The 17,699-nt window shown below is 60.7% G+C and overlaps 2 protein-coding genes across 2 annotated transcripts; both read right to left on the bottom strand.

The window, feature by feature from the left end:
• Positions 1–2,575: 2,575 nt before the first annotated feature.
• On the bottom strand, positions 2,576–3,013 carry LOC122184077 (pyroglutamylated RFamide peptide). The gene has a single exon (XM_042878615.1). The coding sequence runs from the start codon at positions 2,990–2,992 to the stop codon at positions 2,576–2,578; it is 417 nt and encodes a 138-aa protein (XP_042734549.1). The 5' UTR covers positions 2,993–3,013.
• A 3,434-nt stretch (positions 3,014–6,447) lies between these two features.
• FIBCD1 (fibrinogen C domain containing 1) lies at positions 6,448–16,975 on the bottom strand. Its single transcript, XM_042879234.1, has 7 exons — positions 16,886–16,975; positions 12,469–12,945; positions 11,548–11,707; positions 10,739–10,875; positions 7,544–7,640; positions 6,916–7,095; positions 6,448–6,707 (listed from the first exon to the last, which is right to left on the bottom strand). The coding sequence occupies exons 1-7, from the start codon at positions 16,955–16,957 to the stop codon at positions 6,448–6,450; spliced, it is 1,383 nt and encodes a 460-aa protein (XP_042735168.1). The 5' UTR covers positions 16,958–16,975.
• Between the last annotated feature and the right edge of the window lie 724 nt (positions 16,976–17,699).

Genomic DNA, 17,699 nt, shown 5'->3' with positions numbered 1-17,699 from the left:
GTGGTTTTGGGTTCTGTCCCAGGTCACCCCGTTTCTGACCCCCTCGACAGTCTGCACTCTGAGGCCCAGCACGGGGCATGGGAGCTCAGCAGGAGCCCTGGCTGTGGTTGTGTGGGGCTGGATCCAGGCTTGAGGATGCTGAGAGCCTGTAGGCTGAGATGGAGAAGCTCCGCCTGCCCCTGCATAGGATCCTTCCTGGGGATGTCCGTCCCTGTTTGCTGGGTTGGTCTGCTGGCGTGGGAAGGCAGAGGTCAGTTGACCCAGCTGGGGAAAGCCCTGGGATCTGCAGCATTGGGAGTGAAAGAGGGATTAAAGGCTAAATTTAGCCGAGTACAGTAGGAGTTGATTTAACAGATCGATGCATTTAACAGTTTGATTGCTCCAATTTTCAAGGCTATTGAGCTTGAAAGTGAGAGTGCTCTAGGGGAAAAATAGCTGTGTTTGTGTTTTTGTTTTGCTTTTTGTGGCTTCGAAATTACAATGTTCACTCTTTTAAGTTTCCCTTCAATGTCATCCTGCCTTGTTTTTTGAGTAGTTGCTTGTCATAAGATGGAAAACGTGGTCAGTGTTTTGTGTGTAACTCTCTTTCCCCAGCTGGGTTGGTGCTGGAGATGTGTGAAGCACTGCCCACGCTGATGGGTGCAGCTCCCTGCCTGGCCCTTGGATGTGCACTGGTCCTTCCACCTCTGCTGAAGGTCCCATCTGTGCTCAGCGATGCAGGGATGCTGTAGCCCCTTGTTAGGAGTCCTTTGGCCGTACTTCAATCCGAGCCAAGCACCCACTCGTGTCTGGGAGCTTTGCTGTGCCTGCTGTGTGCCGGCAGCGCAGAGGGATGAGCACAAACCCAGGTGATGGGATCCTGGTTGGGGGTTCCTGGTGTCCCTTGGTGCAGCCCCTTCCCCACCACCCACTGCCCAGAGCACAGGGCCATCTCAGAGGACGACTGTGGGCACTTGTGCAGCTCTGCCCCAGGTGAGCACTGCAGCAAGCGTTGGCTTTTGCTTTGAAACAGCATAGAGAAAGGTCGTGCCTCAGTCAGAGCCTCACTGGGCGCGTGGCTTTGTCATGCTGTTCTGACCCCGTTCCTCTTTGGGATGATGAGCCCGCTCCCAAACAGTCCCCTTCCTCTCCTCCTCCCCTCCCTCCCATTCCAGCACAGGGTAAAATTGATCACTGCATATTTATTGATGTTACGAACACTTGGAAAAAAAGGAGGACGAAAGAAATGTTGCCATAGAAACATCGATAGAGCCTCCCATCCCCAGCACTGGGGGAAAGCAGTGTGCCCACAGCCCTGTGCTGCTGGGGGGCTCCTGGGGAGCAGAGGAGAGCTCAGATTTGGGGGACCATGCTCAGCCCCCCCTCCCCCCCCCCCATGCCAAACTCAGCACCACCTGCATCCCTGCAAACCCCAAATCCTACCCCTCCCATGCCCATGCTCCCTGCTCTGTCTGTCCATCTGTCTGTCTGTCCATCCGCCCTCCCACACCCCTGACCCATGGACCCCTGTCCCCGCTGCCTGCAGCCCCTCCAGCCCTGCTGCGCCGAATGCTCTGTCTGCTTGATGGATGTTTCAGTGCACCTCTTGGAGGCAGATTTCTTTAATATATATTTTTTATTCTTTTCCCCACCCGAGTCCTGACGCAGCCTTTGGTTTTGAGGGTGCAACTCAGCGCTTGCAAATAATTGCCCTGCTGCACTTCTACGCCTGCACTGAAACAGGAGCATCGTTTGGTGCTGAATTTCCTGAGCGAGGCAGCTGGAGCTGGGATTGCCGACAGCTCGGCCTTAGCAGGAGCAAAGGGCAGTGTTGGCACTGGCAGTGCTAAATCTGCCTGAAGGAGAAGGCAGAACGGCTGTGGGGCTGCTGGGGGGCTCTTCCCCAAACTGCCTTTGGGGAACCAGAGCACAGGGTTGTGGCAGCCGGGGCTCTTCCAGCCTCTCTGCACCAGGTGTTCCTGCACTGCTGGGCTGGATGGGAGAATGTGGGTGAGGGCAGGAGGGAACAGGGATGCTGGAGGTCAGTCAGTGCTGTGCTGCCCGCTGGGGATGGCTGCATCGGGTCGGTGCGGGGCAGGTTTGCGTGCTCGCATGTGGATGTCTTAGGGGTAAGATGTTCTCCAGCCCCGCTGCCGTGTCTGGATTGGCACGTAGGAGCTCACTCATGCAAGTGGCAGTGTGACACTAAGCAGAATTTGCTGCCGGAGGGGCTTCTCATTAATAGGAAGGAGAGCGCAGAGCGCTGCTCCACACCCACGGCCGTGATTGGGCTGTCCCCACAGGGACTGTCACTGCAGCATCACCCCCTGCATTGCACCTCCCTCTATCTTTAACAGCAGTCCCAGCATGGCACGCACGGCTCCGGGACCTGGCCAACACGCCGTGTCCCCAAGGAAGGGATGCAGGGCTCCCTCCTCTTCTTCCATCTCTGAGGCTGGGAGATGTGGGGCAGGGCTGAGCGCAAAGCAAACGCGGTGCCTCCCCTCCCCAGGGCACCCCGGCAGCCACCCCGCAGCTTCCTTTGCTCCACGGCGAGGCATCGGGAACGGTGGGGATGCAGCTCACCCCGCAGCCCTCACCTCCCGAAACGGAAGGCGAAGCCACCTTTCTTCCTGCTGTAGCCATTGAGTTCCACAGCAAGGTCCCCCAGCGTGCCACCACCGCCGCGCTTCTCTGAGCCCTCCTGCCGTCCCCGTGGGCCCCTCCTGTGCTGCTGCCCGTAGCCCCGCAGCACCCGGGCGATGCCCAGCAGCGTGCCCAGCTCCTCGCTTCGCCGCCGTGTCGGGGCTGCCCACCCACAGGGACCGGCGGCCTCAGCCACCGCTCCTCGCCAGCGTGGCTCCAGCGCATCCTCGGGGTGTCGGGGCTCGTGGGGTGGGCAGCAGGCCCCCAGGCTGAGCAGGATGAAGCAGGACAGCGAGTAGGATGCTCTCATCTGGGGGGACACAGGGAGGGAGAGAGATGGCAAAGCGCTCAGCATCCTTGGGGGCATCAAGGACTTTCTCCCGTGGAGCATCCCTCCCGTGGAGCATCCCCTCCCTGTACCAGTATTGCTATGGGGCAGGTACCCATGTATGTGCTGCAGCACCCTTAAAGAAGCCAGAAAACCCCTCCGGCACCCCTACAAACTCTCACTGAGCTGCTCTCCCTGCATCTTTCCTCCTCCTGACCTCTCTCTTCCTCTCTACGAGCCTGCAGTCCCTGCTCTGGTCCGCTGCCAGGCCTGGCACAGTTTGGGTTGGCTGCGCGGGGCTGTTAGCGGGGCAGGCTGATGGGAGCAGCTGATGGGAGCAGCTGATGGGAGCTGCAGCCGCGTGCTCCTCTTAGCAGCACTGCAGGGAGGGCTTAAGTGCATTCACCTGAGCAGTGCTCAGCTCTGAGCGCTCAGGTGCCACCCGCAGCGCCCCGTTAATGCGTGCAGGGGAAGGAGCTCGCAGCCATCGCTCTGCTTTATGGGGCTGAGCGGTGCCTGGGTGACCTTGGGCAGCTCTGCAAAACTTCAGAGAGGGAGAATGGAGTTTTAATTTATTATTATTATTATTTTTTTTTTTTTCAGGAGATGCTGCCTTTAAAATTGCTGCTGGTGTTGGGGGATGGGGTACCTGCCCCCATCTAGGTGCTCTGCTCTCCTGCAGACCCCTCTGAGCCCAAAGCACTGTGGGTCCCAGCTCCCCTCCTGCTATGGGCTTTGCTTTCCGTGCCTCCATCCCACCTTGCCCCTGACCTGGGCACTCCCAGCACAAAGCCAAACACAGGGAGCGCCTTGCCCTGCTCCAACCCCATCCCATCCTGGGGTGTTCCCACTCCTGCAGCCCAGGGATGTCTCTGCTGTCCCCATCACTCACCTCTCTGCCTTGGGCGATGCCCAGCTCTGCGCTGCCCTGCCTGCATCCGGGCTGAGCTGGCCATTAAATACCTGCGGGTGTTAATTGCCTTCTGCCGGAGGCTGGGCTGCTGCAGGGAGGTGGGGGGACAGAGGGGATGGGGCTGGCCAAGCCACTACAACAGGGTTAATGAGCCACCTTCATTTGTGGCTTCGTTTGGAGGAGAGGCTGAGCAGGAGCCGGTGCTCTTGGCTTGGAGCCAGCGGCAGTGACGCCGGTTGGGGACACGAGCACTCCCACCTGCAGCGCGATGTGAGCCTGTCGTTGCAGGTCCAGATGGGTGTGCAGAGCCTGCAGGTGCTCCTGCACTCCTACACCCACTCAGGACCCATCCCCACACAGAGAAGCCCTATTTTTCCCACCCTGCCTGGCCAATGCTCACAGCCACCGGCCGGTCTCCAGCACCAGGCACTTGGCTGTCCCCTCCCACATCTTGGGATGGGGCTGAGCAGTGGGTGAAAGGAGCTGGGACCCCACTCAGTGCTGTGCCCATCCACGCACTGTGGCTTTCCCCTGGGTTTGGGTTCCCCATGGGGTTCCTAAAGGGCTGCCAGCTCCCGCTGTCCTTCTGGTGGTGTCCCTGTGCTGTGACCATAGAGGAGAGCACACCAGTAACGATGAGTTCCTTTTATTAAGGAGTTCAGAAAGTCCACATGGACAGCGCTGGACATCACTCACACACAATGGAGACCTCACGGCACAGCAACACGACGCGATGGCCGCGGGGAGGGACGTGGCTGTGCTCCAGGCCTGGAGCCGTACGCCTCCCCTTCTGTCCCCAGCACCAGATTGCAGCTGTGCCGTCCCCTGATGTCCCCATGGCCACCCTGGCGAGGTGGCACTGGGAGTGGGTTCATCCCAGCCTGGGGTTACTGAGTGCCATGTGCACTCCCAGCACTCATCCTGGAAAATCCGTCGTCTCGGGCTGTATGGAATACCTCTCGTGCAATGCGAAACGAACTCGTTTGGGAGTCCTGGGTGGGAGGGGCAGGACACAGGGAAGTGCTACCAACACACTACAACACCCCATTCCTGTCCATTCAGAGCTCAGGACCACAAGGACCCCACACATGGGCTCTGGGTCATTCCTCCTAAAGGCAAATGCTATATGAACCAGCTGTATGAACCCACCGAAATCAATGAGCTAACAGCAAAGGTGGGCACGGCCCTGCAGACCCTCGGGGTGCAGTTGGGGGGCTGCTGCCCTCTGTGGGGTGTTGGGCCCCCCCAGTGGATTTGGTTGGATGTGAGCAGTGCAATGTCTCTGACTCAGGGTGGTCCCAGCACATCGTGTGTCCCCGGCTCCCCGTGGGGCAGAGGGATGGAGAATGGCCTGCAGATGGAAGCGCTCATCCAGTGTGGAATGAGAGCAGGGGAAGGCTTAAAAAAAGGAGCACGTCGAGAAGTGCAGAGCTGCGGCTGCAGGAATGAACCTTTGATCTCACTGTGCTTTGGGTCCCCGCGCAGCACAGCTCTGGGTCTGTCCTCCCCTCCTCGGGGCGCTCCAATAGTTCTTCATGGGGTTGGGGTCTGTTGTGGGGCTGTATCCTCAGTGCTGCGGGAAATGATGCAAAGGTGCAGGGGGTCCCGGCTTCCCCTCCCCTCACACCAGCTTTATTGGTGTTGTTTTTGGACAAAAGCACCCATTGAAGTCCTTGTAGGAGCCTTTCCCGTTCCTATGGGGCCGGGGCTGCTGCACCCCTCAGCAGCACAGTGCCTGGTGGGCTGAGGATGCAGCCCCGTTATCAGCGCCCTGCAGATGCTAAGCCCCACTCAGGGCTGCTTTTTGCAAAACCTTAATGGGATTTGAAGAAACGAAAGGCTTTGAATATCTGCAGGTGCAGAGCCAGAGCTGGAGCGTGGCTCATCGGGGATGGAAATGAATGCGGGTTGCTGGGCGGGGGGCCCTGTGGGGGTGCTGCTGAAACAGAGGGCAAGGTCACAGCTTCTGGATGGTGAAAACCCATCGTGCGTCTGGGGCAGGAGCTGTGCAGGGAAGGCAGAGCTGTACTGGGGGTTGAGCCTTCCCTGCTTCCTCCTTTTCCTCCTGCTCTCTGCTTTGCTGATGCCACCACACAGCTTTGTGCCATGCTTGGCTGTGGGCATCCATCCCTGCAGCGCTGTGCCCATGTGCTGTGCAGCTCCACGAGCAGGGGCAGTGAGGTCTGTAGGTGTCCCTTCCCCTCTCTGAAGACAGAGAGGAGAATGTTTGCAGAGAAGGAACCACTGGCACTCGTGTGAGCACCAACCCAGCAGAGCCCTCCCTGTCCTCAGTAGCACCGTGGGGGCTCCACGCCCCAGAAATGGTCTCCAGCCCTCCATCCCCTCCCCTCCTTGTGCACTGCTCCCCAAGTCCCCACTGCACCGCGAGCATCCGGTGTGGCCCAGGGAGGGGACGCCCATCCCAGTGGGGAGCAGAGGGCATGGGGTCAGGACAAAGCCATCGTCCCCGGCGGAGAGATGCTCCACAGGACCCCAGGGCAGGATGGTGGCATGGGGTGCACCAGGAAGAGAGGAACCATGGGGCAGTGGGAAGGGGTCAGGGAGGGGCTCGGTCCATCCGTTAATTCTCCTCCCGGACGGGCCGGATCTTCATCTCAGTGAACTTGAGGGAGTACTGCCAGCCGGTCCAGGAGGACCACTCGATGCCATCAGCATAGGAGCTGTGGTGGCCCTTGAGGTACTGCCCGTTGAGGTTGGAGGTGTGGCAGTTGCGGTACCACCAGGCGCCGTGGTAGAACGCCGCGCAGTTGTTCTCTGAGTGGTCGTTATCCAGGTCCTTGGTGGTGAACTTCATCCCATTGTGCTTCAGGAAGGAATCTCCTGCCGCAGGTAAAGGAGCCGTGAAGGGCCCTCCCCACCCCTATCCCTGCCCTCGGGGTGGCTTCCAAAAGCCCCATGCACCTCAATGGAGCTTCTTGGTGCCTTATAGGGCGCTCGGGCTCATCACTACTCAACCACAGCCACCCTCCAGCTTCCAGCTCTCAGTGCATGCTCCGGGGATGGGATTTGGTCCCCTGAGGGGTCCTACCTGCCGTCCCCGAGTAGTCGGCGATGGAGATGGGGTACCCGTCCTCCTCGGGGTCAACAGAGAAGAGCCCCACACCAAAGCTGCCGTAGTGTGCGAAGGCGGTGCCGTTGTCGAAGTCCTCCAGGTCAACGCGCAGCTCGTAGCTGCCCTGCACCGTCAGCACGTGGATCCGCTTCAGCCCTACATGGAGTGGGGTGAGCAGGGCACAGGGGGGTCCCTGGGATGCACTGATCCCCACTTCCAGCCCTCGCTGCCCTGGCCAAGGACATGTGTGCAGCCCATGGGCAAATGGCAGCACCGCTCGCCTGCCTACCGATGACCCTTGCCATTGCCCTGAACTCCCTGTGGCTGCCTGGCCATGGCATGCAAGACATGGGCACTGGCTCAGCCCTTGGGGTGCATTGGTTCAGTCACTGGGTGCACTGTTCTGGCCATTGGGTGCATTGGTTTGGCTATTTGGGTGTGCTGGCCCAACCACTGGGTGCATTGGCCCAACCACCGGGTGCCTTGGCTCAGCCATTGGGTGCACTGTTTTGGCCACTGTGTGCATTGGCTTGGCCATCAGGGTGCCTTGGTTTGACCATTGGAGTCCATTGGTTCAGTTGTTTGCAAAGGACACCCCACGCACCTAACCAGTGCTCTCCTGTCAGCTTCCCAAAGCCGTCCCGGTAGGCTTCCCAACCACGGAAGAAGTTCACAGAGCCGTCCTCCCGTCGCTGGAACACCTGGGAAGATACAGGGGAAGGCAGGGCAGCTCCGGGCTCAACCCAGCTGTTCTCTCCTCCCCTTTCCCCTCGCTCTGTTCATCAGCATCTCACGCCCTGTATATTTTGTCCTCTTTTATCTTTAGTTTGGAGTTTGATTTATTGACAACGATCCAGAAAACGCTGCTCCCCGCTTGACCATTCGAACGTAATTAAGCTTCCAGCCCTGGATTAATTGCATTAAACTTGGCCGCTCCAGCCTGCCTGGAGGAGAACGGAGCCGGCGAGATGGCCCCGGAGCGCTGCGCTCCTACGGCTGCGATGCTCAGAGCCGGCAGGGAGGCAGCGCTGTGTGCTGGGCCACCTCCCCGAGCTGCCCCTGCCCTTGAAAGCACCCATATGTGTTTTTTTTCCCATTGCCCATCCGTGGGGCACCCAGCGCCCGGCTGCTTTGGGGCCGGGTGTGATGGGGCCGGGCGCGGGTCCAGCGCCGATCCTGCTGTACTTACCTTCTAGAATTAGAGCCTTAATTTTAATCCCTGCACTGAGCGCTTGAGAAGCCGCTGCTAAGCCCATTTAAAGGGGCTTTCGGTGGGTGAGGGGGCGGCGGGGCTGGCTGGGAGCCCCGAGCTGATCTCCCCACGCCGTGCCGCGCAGGGAAGGCAGCAGCGGTGATGCTGAGGCTCTCTCATTTAATCGGCTTTGACTCGAGGTTGTAAATAGGCCAATTGCTCGGGAAAGCGCACGGGACACATCTTCATTAGCCGAGCCCCGGCGCGGAGCGGCGATTACCGAGCTGTCGGCAGCTTTGGGCTGGGATCGGCACCGCAGGGACCCCGCGTGCCCCACGGTCCCCGCATTTGGCTGCAGGAGTCCCACAGAACCCCGCACCCTGCGCTGGGAAAGCTGCACCCCGAGTTTGTGTGCGGTCCCTCCTCGTGCTTCACATTGGGGACGGGGAAGGGAAGCGATGGGTTTTGGTGAGCGGGCTCTGAGGGTCCGGAGAGGGACGCACGAGGGGAAGTGGGGCCAGGGCTGCAGGTGAGGGGAGCCGGGGAGCGGGGCCGGCTGTGCTCACAGCACGGGCTGCCCGTTCCTTCCCTCCTCATGAAATATGCATCGCCCCCTCTTAAGCAAAAAGGATTTCCTTCCCCGCTTTAAAGCTTAGGCTGAAATATTCATCGCCCCGGCTCGCTGCCTGGCTGCTCAGCAAAGCGGGGCAGAAGGCACTGGGAAGGCACAGAACCGGGAAAGTGGACAAAACGAAGGAAAAAAAGGAGGAGTGCCACCTTCCTTTGGGGTCAGCGTCCCCATCGCACCGCTCCTCGCGGGGCGGAGATGCTGAGGCGCAGCCTGGCAGTGATGAAGCAGCGCAGAGTTTGCAAAGCGCCCGGCACACGAAGCAGAGTCATCAGGCGATGGGATGGCCGTGCTGCCGCCCTCCGTCACACCGTTATTGCTTTAATAAAGCGGCAGGAGCGGAGGGTCGGGGAGTGGGGGGGGGAATATCAGCGTGCTGCCCCGTGCTACGAGGCGGTCAGCCCCGGGTGAGCTGCAATTAACGGCAGCGCAGAGGCGATGCAGATGCTCCCGTGTACTGGGGGCAGAGAGCTGCCTGGGGACGGGTGATGGGTGGCCCTGCAGCTGGGGATGGACCCCATCTCCTGCCACAGCTCTTGCAGCTGAAGGCTTAGCTCAGCAGCTCCCGAGCCCAAATGGATTCAGCTGCTTCCACCCACCTCCCCACATGCAAATAAGCCCAAATGTCAGAAGTACGGCTCCAGAGGAGGAGGGGAGGGAAATTTCCCAGGCTCTGTACCACAGCATCTTTACCTGGAGCCCGTGGGCCCCGATGTGCACCAGCACTACGGATGGGTGAGCTCCCCACCCCACAGCCCATGGGGATGTCTGGGAGCCGGGCTGGGCCGTGCCATGGGGCAGGGGGGTGGCAGAGTGCCGGATGCTCTGACCCATAATGCTGGGATGCAACACAGGCTTTGGTCCTTTGACCCCCCATCAAGGCTGGAGCTCACAATGTGCATTCGCTCCCTTTGCACCCTTCTGGCCCCGCTGGAGCCTTCCCAGCTGCAGCAGCTTTAAATAAACCTCTGAGTGTCTGGCTAATCACCTTGGGCTGCTCTTCAGGCAGCTCCTGAGTGTGCGGCTGGGGGAGGCAGTGCATGGGATTTGCAAGGACCCTCTACACCCTGGGAACTGTAGTGTCCCCTCTTTGTCCTCTCTGACCCCTAGGATGTGGGGTTGCTGTGCTGTGCCTCGGTTTCCCCAATGTGAACCCAATGTTCAGGTCTGCTTGGGTGGGCTCTGGGTAGAGTGAGGCTGAAGGCTCATCAGCCCCTGGAAGGCAATGGGGCGGAGGGGAAGGGGGGCTAAGCTGCCTCCTGGCACCGCTCAAAGCTGCTTAAGGGAAGCAGATCGTGGGGATTTATTTCCTAGAGCGCCCAGCTGGAGGGGTGCTGGGCCATGTCCTCATGGAGAGGCCGCCTGTCACCCCTATTCACCACCCTGGGGTCTCTGCTTGGTGCTCAACATCCCCCAGGCTGGGGGCACTCAATGGAACGTGGGGGGTGGCTGCATCCCCCTGTCGCCCTCTGCTGCATTACTGTGATTACGGGGCTGTCGCAACCATGGCACAAAGCGAAACGGACAGGGAGAGTTAATCAGCACAGCAGCAGAGGTGCCCCCGGGCACCCCTTCGTTAGTGGTGCACAAATGAGCTGGGGTGGGTGATGCTATGGGGGGGGGGGGAGGGTGTGAGTGCACAGAGCTTTTCTTTGTGCTTCCATAAAAAGGGGAGGAAAGAGATGGTCACCACTCAGTTGTGCCCTCTATGTTGGGCTGAGGGATGTTGGGTGTGATGGAGGCCAGGGGGTGTCAATGGCCCCAGACCAGCACCTGGCTCTGTGCTGTAGGGGTCCCTTTGTCCCCATTGCCATGAAATACGAGTTCCAACCATGGCACAACCCAACAGCCCAACCCCAAGCTCCAGCTTGCTGAACCCTGGCCAGGTCCCTGCTTGCAGCCAAGCCCCATCCCCATGACACATCAAGTGACATCTCCCACCCACAGCCCCCATATCCCAGCCTGGGGACATCGCTCACCGTCCAGCCGCCCCCGTCGGTCGTCATGTCGCAGTAGACCTGGAAGCCCGAGGGGTAATGTGTGGGGAAAATGGAGTAAATCCCATCCTCTTGCTGTCCGCTCACATAGATGTCAAAGCAGTCCCGGGGCCGGGAGCCTGCAGCATGACACAGGGATGGGGTGGGATGAGAGGAAGGCTGGTTAATTAATGATCTAATTTCAAGGCTTGCCATTTCTTCAGGCTCCCAACCTCGCTGCTTTGCTCTTTCCCTCCCTTTCCCTCCAGGGATTGGGTTGAGTGGTGCTGGGAGGGACGCAGGGTCCGTCCCCACGTCCCTGTGGGGTGGTCGGGGCAGGATGGACCCCAGCAGAGCAGGGGGCTGATGGCTGGAGGTGGCCATGGGCACAGTGCTGGTGGCTCCAGGGCAGCTTACTCAGCCCCATCTCAGCGCAGCAATGATGAATGCGACTGCTCCCGGTGCTGCACAGTGTGCCCGCAGTGCTTGCACCCAAATAGAGGAGAAGGGTCACTTCTGGCTTTGCTTCTCCTTCATGGATGCTGGGAGCAAGCAGAAGCAATGTGGATTTTGTGGTGGCTGCATGGGCCGTTTGATGGGGCGCTGGGGGCTGCATGGCGAGAGACCCATTTTGTGGGCACATCTCCCTCCTGCCTCTTCTCCCTCTATCATATCCATTGTCTTTGCAGGCTGCTTTCCCCATCCCAACTGCCTTCTCCCTCCCCTTTTGGCAGGTAGAGAGCTGGGAGATGCCCTATGGCTCATCCCTCCCCATGGCACACCCTCCCCAGGGCCGGGGTTTCATCTCTCACCATTGGAGCAGCCACGAGGCCGTGCTCCCCGTGCTGGGGCTCGCTGCAGGTCAGCCTTGAGCCGGGGCCGGACGCCGCCACGCTCCTTCTGCAGCGTGTCCAGCACATCACTGACTGAGCTCACCAGCCGGGCCATGTTGGTCTGGCTCTCTGAGAGGAGCTGCAGGAGGGGGACATGTGATGGGGTGATGGGTTGGGGTTAAATGGAACTTCAGACCCTCGTGTCTCCAAGGAAGTGGCAAATCCATCCCCATGCATTCTCTGCCCGCTCCCACAATTTTCAAACAGCTGTAGGAGCAACTTTCCCAGCCAGGATATGAGGTGGGGACACAGAACCGTGGCAGAGCCCACACGGTATTTTGGGTGATGTTATTCCCCTGGGTCTGCTCCCAGATGATGTCCAATGCATCACTGCATTGGGAGCAAGAGCTCCTGAGCTCAGCCTGCGGGCAGCTGGGGACAAGGAGCAGCCGGGACATGGGGACTTTGGGAGGAGCTGCGTCCTGAGGCTCTGCCTTCCCCTGAGGTGACCCGGCTGGGAGAGCTCTGTGAGGTGAGGGCAGGCGGGAGCAGAGCAGTGGTGCTGAGAGTGGAGTGGAGAAGGGACGGCGCGGAGCTCAGCATCCAGCCATGCTCTGGATCTCACTGTGATGCCCAACAGAACCTCCCCAGCTTACCCTGGTAAGGTTTTGGTGGGTTTGGGGTGGTGAACGAGGCAGAGGAGTTATTTGTGAGCAGGGTTCCAGGTTGAGCAGGGAAGGGACATCCCCCACCATGTGGTCTAGGGCACAGACACCCCAAACAGCTACCCTTGGGCATGGAGCTGAACTTGTTCTAGCTCCAAACCCCACCGACCCTCAACCACAGCTTTTCCCTGCATAAAGAGCAGGATCCACGCCTTGGGGACATGAGGACACCCACCTGGATGAGCCTGCCCTGCTCGCTCTGCAGGGCACTGAGCTCCTGTCCCATAGCACTGTGCCCCTTCTTGAGGCCATCGCAGTCAGCTCGCAGTTGCGCTGCGTGCGTCACCAGCTTGGCCACCTCGTCGGCCACGCCAAGCAGCAGGGCCTTCTGCTGGCCCTTGGTGGCCTTGGCCTCAGCATCGTGCTCGGCGAGGGCGCGCAGCAGGGAGCCCTGCAGCCCCTCCAGGCGCCCGACGCTGCCCGCCGGGTCGGGGCAGTTGGGATCTATGAAGATGTTGATGCGGGAGCTGTCGGCTTTCTCGATGGTCACCAACGCGTTGGCCTCCTCGGGGTTGGTGCTGATGACTGGCGGAGGCTCGGTGACGGGTGTGTGGTAGTGGTTCATGAAGAGGATGGCCCCTGTCACTGTCACTGCCAAGAGGACGGCCACCGAGAGCAGGACGGTGCACAGCACGTAGCCACAGCTCATCCTCTGGGGACACAGAGAGAGGGGATGTCGGGACCCATCACCATGAGGGGCCATCAGAACCCATTCAAGGTGCCACTGGGACCCATCTACATGGACTCATCACCACCAGGTGCCACCAGGACCCATCCAGACAGACCCACCCCAGAGCCCTTCCACCATGAGATGGGTTCAGACCCTCACAGGGACTGGGATCAGCTGTGGCAATGGGATGGAGAAGTGAAGCCCACTTCCCAAGGACTTCTGCCCACAGGATGGAGCAAAGAGAAGTGGAAGCAGAGATGCCCATCACAAAAGCAAAGTGCTTTAGTCCCTGTGTGGAGCCTGGAGGGTGGCTTTGTCTTCATGCCCTCATTTGGGGCAGACCCAAAAACTATGCCAGAACACAAACCTTGTGCCCAGGGGACTCTGGAGAGGTCAGGATGTGGGGTTTTGGGGGTAACATTCTGCATGGGCTAGGTTTGCTCCTCTGCTCTAGCTCTGGCAATGAGGGAGGTCACACTGCACCCTGGCGTAGTGCTGCAGGAGGGAGTGTGGGGACAGCAGGGAAACCTGTGGTTCCAACAGGGCATGGGTGAGCTCAGCCAGCAAAGCTGCTGAAGCCGCCTGGGAGTCACGGGTGTGAAATAATAATAAGAGGGTGAGCAGAGCAGCATGTGACCATCTGTATGTTTTATTGAAGGCATAATGCTCAGTGAGAGCAGCACCAGCCCCAGGAGATGCAGGTGGGCTCCCCACTGCCCTGGGAATGTGAGAATGCAGGGAGGGAAAGGGAGAATCCCCGTGCTGTGCCCTGCAGTGTGGACAGCAGGGAAAGCGAAGGGAGAGAGAGGGATGTTCCCAGAGGTGTGGGGAAGCTGGAGCCACGCTGAGCAGCAATGGGGATTGCTCCCAGCAGGGCTTTTCCCTGTCCTATGATCCTATCCCAGTGTGACCCAATGGAGGAGCGACTGCTCCCAGCTCAGCCTGCAGGAGCTGCTCAGGGTGCAGTGAGTGCCATTCCTGCAAAGCCATCAGCACGGAGGGTGTGAGCTGCCGCCCGCCCATCGGCTCCGGCCCCCTCTCATCACACCTGCGGGACACGGGCGGTGATTTTCCCCTGACCCCGGTGCAGCTGTCACAGGGAATCGCAGCGCTGCCAGAAAGCCGCCTATTTGGAGAGACAAAGACTACTTTCTTCAGGAACGAGGAGAAAATTGCTGCATCTGCAAAGATTTCCCAAGCCCTGTCCCCTCCCGTGCACATCTATCTGGAGTGACACCTTCCTTCAAGCACCCTTCATTCACGCTCCCGCAACCATTTGCATTAAGGTGACCACGGCTGCGGCAGCGGGGGAGGTGGGGGGGGGGAACGGCTGCCCCGCACAGCCCGAGGGCTGCTCTGCCTTTTTTCACGTGGTGCTCAGCCCCAGGGCAGCCCTCCCCACAGGATGGGGCAGTGGGAGAAGGAAGAAGAGATGCACATCACTGGCAGCCCTATGGGGACAGCTGGGACCCCGCGAGCACAGATGCAGAAGGACAGGACGGCTGCTGGGAAGAGGGAAACGTCGAGTAATTTGAGATCCAAGCAGGGAACGCTGCTGGTTTCCAGCCTTCCAGCCCCGATATTGTCACCTTCCTGCCATTGCTGGGTGCAGGAGTGAGGGGACGACCCCTCTGCCAACACACACCCCTGTCTGCAGCTGTGAGATGCTGAGTGGTGACAGCCTTCTCCGTCCCCCAGTGCTGTGCTGGCGGGTTGTGTTACCTGGCAACCTGCGGTGGGAGAGGAGGGAAACTCCTCCGGCAGCACCTGGAGCACTCTGAGCTGGGGCTGGGGTCTCTCATTGCCCCCTGCTCAGCAAAACTGTGCCCAGCATCCAGCATGGTGCCCTGCCAGCACCGCGTTCCTTGGAGCTCTGGGGCTTTCTTCTGCCCATTGCACGGCCTTGAGCTCACAGATTTTCTTGCTTTTGAGCAGCCCTAGGTCATCCCTCTGCTGACGAACCCTGCTGTTCTCTCTGCCAGCAGGCCAATGTCCCCACATTGCTTCTTCCCAAGGAGTGAGCAGAGCTTTTCCTGCAAACTTGCTCAGGGTGCTGGGGCTGAGAAGGATGCAGCAATGCAAAACCCAGCACAAGTCCTGACTGGGTGCAGGATGCCAGGAATTCTAGTGGCCTCTGATCTGACATCTGCTGGCAGCAGTGCCAGGCTGGGGAGCAGAACTGCTGCCTATTGCCGAGGCCAAGCCCAGATCTCTGTTTGCACAAAGAGCGCAGAGACAGAGCTGGAACCAAGGATGCTGCTCCTACTCACTGTTCCTACACTCAAGGGACCTGAGCTGTGTGGTGTGAGCTGCCCACGGGCTCTGTGCATCCTGGGACTGGGGGTGCCATCATCACCCCACCACACATCCCATCCTCTTTGGCCCCCAGGAACATGAGCAGCCATGTGGGTGCAGAAGCAGCAACTCCAGTATGGAGAACCAGAGCAGAGCCAGAGAGAGGAAGGCTGCTTGTCCCCGGGCGCGTGGAGCAGAGTTGGAACCAAGAATGGAGAATGGTGGTGGGAGAGGCTGCGCCGAGCCGTGGGGATGCTCTGCAAGGAGGTGTCCTTTATTCCAGCCAAAGGCACGGCTCTTTGTAACCCAGCAGGGCCGCTGGGGTAGCTCCATGCACGGGATGGGGCAGCCCCAGGGCTCTCCCCACGAGCTGCGTGCCAGCCAGGGATGAAGCAGGACCCCGGTTGCGCTCCCTGCAGCCCAGCCATCCCCCCTCCTACCGGGTTCATCTGGCTCCAGAGGAGCCCAGCCGGAGGACAGCAAGGGCCAGTCCATCCCACGGCTTGCTCACTGTGCATCCCAGCTGCTCTGCCCCTTCTCCGCTGGGCTGATGCAGCTCTGTTCCAGTTCCTCTCCACCCGCTCTCCTGCCCAGCTCTGCACCCTACCCGTCCCAGCTCCTCTGCTCGTTCCCAGGCACGGACGCGGCACAGCCGAGCTGCATCCCTCTGCCTGCTCTCCCCAGAGCTCCTACAGCACAGCACAGCGCGGCGCGGCGCGGCGCAGAGCGCACACGGGGACAGGCTTCCATTGGAGCCTCCGGGAGCTGGAAGCAAACTCTGCTCCCTCTGCAAAGACGTGCAGGAAAAAGCAGCTCCGTGCTGCGACGCCCAGCCCCGAATGCACTTCCCTCACCAAAGAGAAGAGGGAAAACGAAACGATGGACACGGGGACGAGCGCGTTCCTGCTGGGGATTCCCTGTCCTCAGCAGCGGGGTGCAGATGGTAGCCGGGAGACGGAGCTGAAAACAGGAGATTCTATCCCTCAGCTCGCAGACTCGGTCGGGAGCAGCTCCTTCGCCTTCTCCCACCGTTCCCACGTCTCTCACCCGCGCTCCGTGCCTGTCCTCCTCCCCCCACCAGGTGCGAGGCAGCCCCGCGTCCCAGCCACGCTCCCCTACCTGCCGCCTGCGCGCCGCGGATCCACGTTCGGATGCCGCCCGCACCCCAATGGCTCCGGCTGGAGGAGATGGCACACGTGCAGCCGCTCTGCTAAAGCCTCCGACACACGCACCGCTGCCCCAGCGCGACGCCGGCCTCTGCCCAAAACCCAGCCGGCGTTTGGCTGTGGCAGGTTGGGAAGCGGAGGAGATAAGGAAGGCAGCTGGCTGAGGCTGCAGCGCGAGGCTAGGACTCGCAATCCCCTCTAAGAGGTGATTTAAGCAGTTAAAATGTGCGGCAGTCCATCCGAGCCGGGTGTGAGCGTTCACCCGCTGCCAGCCCAGCGCTCAGCCCTTGCGCCGGAGGGGGATGCGGGAATCAACACGGAGCCGGGGGATGCGGGATGCAGCGGGCGGGGACTCGGAGCGGCGCCCGAGGGATGCTGCCGGTGCCGGGGGGGCCGCTCACCCCCGGGTGGAATTTACCGTGGGGTGGGGGGTGGACAAGCGTGGGACCCCCGGCCCGTACCTGCGGTTTCTCCTGCTGCCCGTCCTCAAGTTGCGAGGCTCCTCCCATGGTTTTCCAGCGTTCGTTCCCCATCGCGCCACCAACTTCGGCCCGAAGTCCCCGTGCCCCCGCCCCGGCGCGCCCCGCGCCCCGCACTCCTCGCCGGGAGGGAGGAACGGGCGGCGGCGGCGGCGGAGGGAAAGGAGGGAGAGGAGGAGGAGGAGGAGGACACGGGCACGGACGCGGGGCTGGGCCCTCCCTCCCTCCCCGCCAGCCCCGCCCGCCCTGCTTCCCCCCCCCCCTCCGACCGCGGGCAGGGGGCAGAGGGTGAGGTGAGCGTCGCCCCCCAAATTCCCCCCGAAATCCTCGTCGGCTCCCCCTGTTGACATAACACCCCCTCCCTCTCCATCCCATCCTCGGCAGCTCCATCCGCTCTGGATTCATTCCGGAATCACTCCGATTTTGCTCCAGTTTCACTCCGGATCCACTCCAGATCCAGATGTGCCGGCATAGCTGTAGGAGCCGCAGCAGGTAAGGCAATTTGGGGTTGTTCTGGGGGTATGTCGTGGCCGTTCACCCCGTCTCCACGGCCACAATCCTGGGGGCAGCACTTCGTGTTCAGGGGGCCCAGCACCACTGTGCCCCTCGGGTGGGTTTGCCCTTAGTGGCTGGAGGGATCTGGGCAGGGCAGGGGGGCTCTGGGATCGGCCCCCCCCAGCTGGAAAACATTGGAAACATCAGCCCAGGCCTTAGTGCTAAGGGCTAGCCAAAGCAATGGGTGGTAAAACCCACAGTGCTGTCCTGGAGGGGCACCAGCAAGACCCCCCCCGTGTGG

Source organism: Lagopus leucura, unplaced genomic scaffold, assembly GCF_019238085.1.
Source record: "Lagopus leucura isolate 7727_CA_CO unplaced genomic scaffold, USGS_WTPT01 Super-Scaffold_100022, whole genome shotgun sequence".
In the NCBI taxonomy this organism is placed as follows: domain Eukaryota; kingdom Metazoa; phylum Chordata; class Aves; order Galliformes; family Phasianidae; genus Lagopus; species Lagopus leucura.
Note: the sequence above shows the minus strand (reverse complement) of the source record. Positions and strands in the feature narration are given on the sequence as shown.

Coding starts and splice junctions, on each gene's coding strand:
- LOC122184077 (XM_042878615.1), bottom strand. CDS start 2,992: ATGCCCCCAAGGATGCTGAGCGCTTTGCCATCTCTCTCCCTCCCTGTG.
- FIBCD1 (XM_042879234.1), bottom strand. CDS start 16,957: ATGGGGAACGAACGCTGGAAAACCATGGGAGGAGCCTCGCAACTTGAG. Junction 12,946..16,885: donor GGCAGCAGGAGAAACCGCAG/GTACGGGCCGGG, acceptor CTGTGTCCCCAG/AGGATGAGCTGTGGCTACGT. Junction 7,096..7,543: donor GACAGGAGAGCACTGGTTAG/GTGCGTGGGGTG, acceptor CACTCCATGTAG/GGCTGAAGCGGATCCACGTG.